General features: G+C 66.5%; 2 protein-coding genes across 2 annotated transcripts in view; both read right to left on the reverse strand.

Moving 5' to 3' along the window:
- The window catches only part of CHLNCDRAFT_50729 (hypothetical protein), a gene marked incomplete at both ends in the record, with an annotated part of 5,217 nt that extends 4,785 nt beyond the window's left edge, over positions 1-432 (reverse strand). Inside the window, one exon of the mRNA XM_005850332.1 lies at positions 55-432. Coding sequence (XP_005850394.1) covers positions 55-432 — 378 coding nt within the window. The remainder of the gene's footprint in view (positions 1-54) is intronic.
- Positions 433-2,443: 2,011 nt separating this feature from the next.
- CHLNCDRAFT_142277 (hypothetical protein) overlaps positions 2,444-4,063 on the reverse strand; it is a gene marked incomplete at both ends in the record, with an annotated part of 5,150 nt that continues 3,530 nt past the window's right edge. The window contains 4 exons of the mRNA XM_005850333.1: positions 2,444-2,547; positions 2,719-2,825; positions 3,004-3,104; positions 3,220-3,899. Coding sequence (XP_005850395.1) covers positions 2,444-2,547; positions 2,719-2,825; positions 3,004-3,104; positions 3,220-3,899 — 992 coding nt within the window. The remainder of the gene's footprint in view (positions 2,548-2,718; positions 2,826-3,003; positions 3,105-3,219; positions 3,900-4,063) is intronic.

A 4,063-nucleotide genomic window follows, 5' to 3' on the forward strand; every position in this document is an offset into this window, starting at 1 on the left:
CAGAGCACTCTCCAGTTGGTCTGGCGGCAGCATTGCACCCCTTGTATCACTCACATGTGTGTACAGCTTCTCCACACCGCTGAAGCCAGTCGCCCGCTCGTGGTGCTCCTTGATCACTCGGGGCAGCTCCTCGAGCGGCACCACGGGGCACCACCGCCACTCTCCGCTGCGCTTGACGCAGCGGCACAGGATGTCCTGACCGCCAGCGCCCTTCAGCACCTGGAAGAACTGCAGCACCTTCTTGCTGTAGTTCTTGGTGCCGCCCTGCACTGCCGCCCCCCCTCCCGCACCCCGCCGCCGCCGGCCTGAGGGCGCCTGCTGGTCGCCCTGCTTGATCCGGATGATGCCCTCTACATCTGACTTAGTGAGAAACACATTCTTGGCGCCGTTTTGGCGCCGTTCTAAGGCATAAAGGATGACAGGTTGGTTCATAATTTTAAATTTGCGGCAGCTGCGGGGTGCGGGAGGGGAGAAATAGAAGCCTTAGAGACTCTGAAAGGCGAAGGAAAGGGAGGGATCGCGGGAGAGAGCGTGCCTGATGAGCCAGACGAATCGGGGGAGGTGCCACATCAGCGGGCAACACATCATTGGCCTTCCCCATGTATGTTGATGCGTGAAGCAATTTAGCATAAGGCACCTGGCCCCCGCACAGCTTCTTCCCCGACCAGACCTGCCAACTTGGCGCGCGTTGAGCCTCTACAACAACTCCCTGCACATCGTGCTGCACATACATCGGGGCGCCTTTTTTAATTCGTTTTAATTGAGATCACGCTCCAGAAATGGGCGTTCCCTGGCACAAGCAGTCGGAGAAGTCTGGCCGCGAGTGGGTCATTTACGCTGCTGCGGGCCTGGTGCTGCTCGTGGTGGCGGGAGGCATCACCGCGGGAGTAATAATAGGGGGCAAGAGCTCTTCGGACAGCACATCCTCTCAAGGATCTGCAAGCCCACCTGCCATCCCCACTGCCGCCCAACCAACATCCTCTTCCCTACCAGCCTCCTCCACCTCTGGAGAGGTGCACGAAGCCAGCACCGTGGAGCTCAGCCCGCCCCCCGCACCATTCCTGGCCTCCGGCCCGGTGCCCTCTCCACCCGCCGCCACCCTCCCACCACCGCCGGTGCCAGCCGCAGCAGCAGGCTTCGATCCTCCACCACCGCCCACTCAGCCACCCACAGCAGCATCGCCGGCCCCTGCGGCAGCCAATACCACCACGCCGGCAGCCACCAGTGGATATGATCCCACCTTCATTGCGCCCGGCACGACCAATGGCGCGCCGCCAGCCCCCGGTTTCGTCCAAGACGTGGCGGAGGGCAAGAAGGGGACGTGCGAGATGCAGGGCAGTAGAGAGTGGTACTGTAATGGTGAGTGATGGGCGGGGCACGATTAGCCGTCCTTTCAATGACAGGCCGGCCTTGTATGATGCCCACTTGTCGCCCGCCTACCCCGCACCCGCCTGCCCTCTACCCACCTGCTGCGCACCTCCCTGCGGACGACATGACGGGTGCCAGCGGACCCGACATCTCCAACCTCACCCTGATGCACGACGCGGAGCAGATGGAGAGCTGCGGCTACGCAGACATGACGGCCATCGTCAACTCGCTGGTCAAGTGGGCGTACAAGGGAGACTGCGGGGTGGCGGCCTTCACCGTGGCCCGCGCATGCATCGGCAAGCCAGGCGTCGCCGACGGATGTGAGACTTGCAGGGGACTGGCACGGTACTTGCTTGGATGCAGCCACACGCCACTCGGCAATGCCGCTGCGCTGCCAACCCCAGCGCTGCACGTGATGAGCCCGCCTGCCCGCCTCCCTGCCGGCCCGCAGACTGGCGCGCCCGCGTGCAGCTCTGGCCCAATGCCGCCTCCACCGCCGAGATCTGCCAGCCGCTGTGCATCAAGCTGCGCGGCTTCCAGAACCAGGTCACAGAGTGTGAGTCGTCGGCGGCAATGAGCCACGTGGTGGCGGTAGTGCTTGGGCCCCACCTGAGCCAGCGCTTGCGATCAGCAGGCAGGACATGACGTGGGCACTGGCCAGGAGATGATTTGTAAACAGTGTTGATGTTGTTGGTGCTGCTGCAGATGGGCGCACGGGGAGCTGCAACAGGGCCAGGGAGTGAGGCGACGAGAAGACGCGCCCCCTTGCACCATTCCTTGCTTCACAACAAACGCCCCCCCTGAACCCCCTCTGAACACGCGTGTGCCTGCTTCACGCGCCTACCCCTCCCCTCAGCTCATCGGCCTCGTACTGTTGTTTCATTCATGCATTGCCCGTATCGACCGCCTGCTATCTACTACTCTGGCGCTGTGGGTCAGTCAGAGTCAACCACTTCACAGGCATGTGCAACGAAAGCAGCTTGGTGCATCTTATTCTCTGTCGGCCAAGTCAGTCGCTGGAGGTGTGTGTCGTCCCCATGCCGGCATGTGCACAAGAGTTGGTCAGCAGCTGACGTCAGCTGGTGGGGTCTGCCTCTGCTGGCGCGGGCGCCGCCATCGGGGCGCTCTCTGGTGGGGACTCGGCCGGGGCGGTGGAAGGGGCCGAACCCGACTGCTTGGCTGCATGAGCACAGCCAGCGGGGAGGCGGCGTATCAGAGGTCTAGCTCACATGGAAGGCCAAACGCACGCCAGCACATTGAGAGCCCGCCCTGCAGAGCTGCATCATGACATACACACACACCACACACACACACACACACACACACACGCACACCGCCACCCCACCGCACCTTTGGTGGGCCTCGCCACGTCCTGCACGCCGGGCATGCCCAGCAGTGCAAAGCGCTTGTTGCCGAGGTGGGCAATGAAGGGCCGCTGGGTGGCGCGGTTCAGCTGGCTGCAGGGCGCGGGGAAGGGAGCAGTGGCACAAGGCTGGCCGTCGGGGGCCGCAGCTGCGTGGAGAGCACGCGCGCTGGCGCACTGGCAGGCGGGCCCACAGCACAGGGCCCACAGCGCAGGCATAGGCAGCAAGCCGTGTGCAGGGCAGGCCAGCAGCCCGCCAGAGGGGGACTCACGCTCTGGCCTTGTCCACCTCCCACGCCTCCCAGCCCAGCTCCACCGCTTGGCGTGCCACCTCTGCCGTCGTCAGCCCCTCGGGCCCCGCAAGCATCAGCGCCTGCAGCCGTGCACAGGCCAACCCGGCGCAGCGCCAGGCATCAGCACAGTCCTCGCCTCGCCCTGCCAGCAGGGGCAGCAGGCGGCCGGGCCGCACCGCCTCCCTCCCTCCTCACCCGGGCATAGGCAGACGAGTACTTGCTGTTCTTGCTGGAAGCCAGCACCTCCTGCATCGCCCGCTCGTCCGCCCCAAAGCCCACAGCGCGGGCCACACACTCCTCGTCGCTGATCTTGCACACCAGGGGCGGCGCTGGCGGCTGGGCGGGCGGCGGCGGCGCCGCCGTGCCGGCCGCCGCGTCCGCTAGTGCCGCCTGCGCGGCGGCGGCGGCCGCGGCAGCCACCGCCGCCTGCTGCGAGGTTGTGGGAGCCAGGCACGGGCTTGGGGCCGCACTGGGCAGCCGGCTGCCACCCTCGCCTTGCTTGGCAGGGGAGGCAAACTTCTGCACGGCCTGCGCCACAGCCAGCGCTGCAAAGGCCTCGGCCGGACTGAGCTGCGGGGCGGGCCGTGCAGTGGCCTGGAGCGGCAACGCCGCCTGCTGCTGCTCCGGCTGCTGCTGCTGCTGCTGCAGGGGTGGGTGCCCTGGCGCAGCCGCAGGCTGCGCCTGGTCCGCGCCAGCAGCGGCAGCTCCAGCCACTGCTGCCACCGCCGCTGCGCCGCCCGCTGCTGCCGGCCCACTGGGCTGCCCGGCCTGCGCCGCCGCGGCGGCCAGCACCGCCGCCTCGCTGCTGGCAATCTGCTTTGCACGCTGCTCCTTGCGCTCGCCCAAAGCATACATGGCCGCCACATCGCCGATCCCTGCACGCCACAGGGCCCGCGCCCGGTCAGCACCTTGGCTGGTTCCAGCATGCATGCACCGACCCCCAGCATGCACGCATGTACATTACATGCACATGCGCAGTAGGCAGGCGGCAACCGGTGGGCGAGCGGCCCACGAGCGCTCCCCCCCACCCCCCACACCC

This window comes from Chlorella variabilis, assembly GCF_000147415.1.
Source record: "Chlorella variabilis unplaced genomic scaffold CHLNCscaffold_4, whole genome shotgun sequence".
Classification (NCBI taxonomy): Eukaryota; Viridiplantae; Chlorophyta; class Trebouxiophyceae; order Chlorellales; family Chlorellaceae; genus Chlorella; species Chlorella variabilis.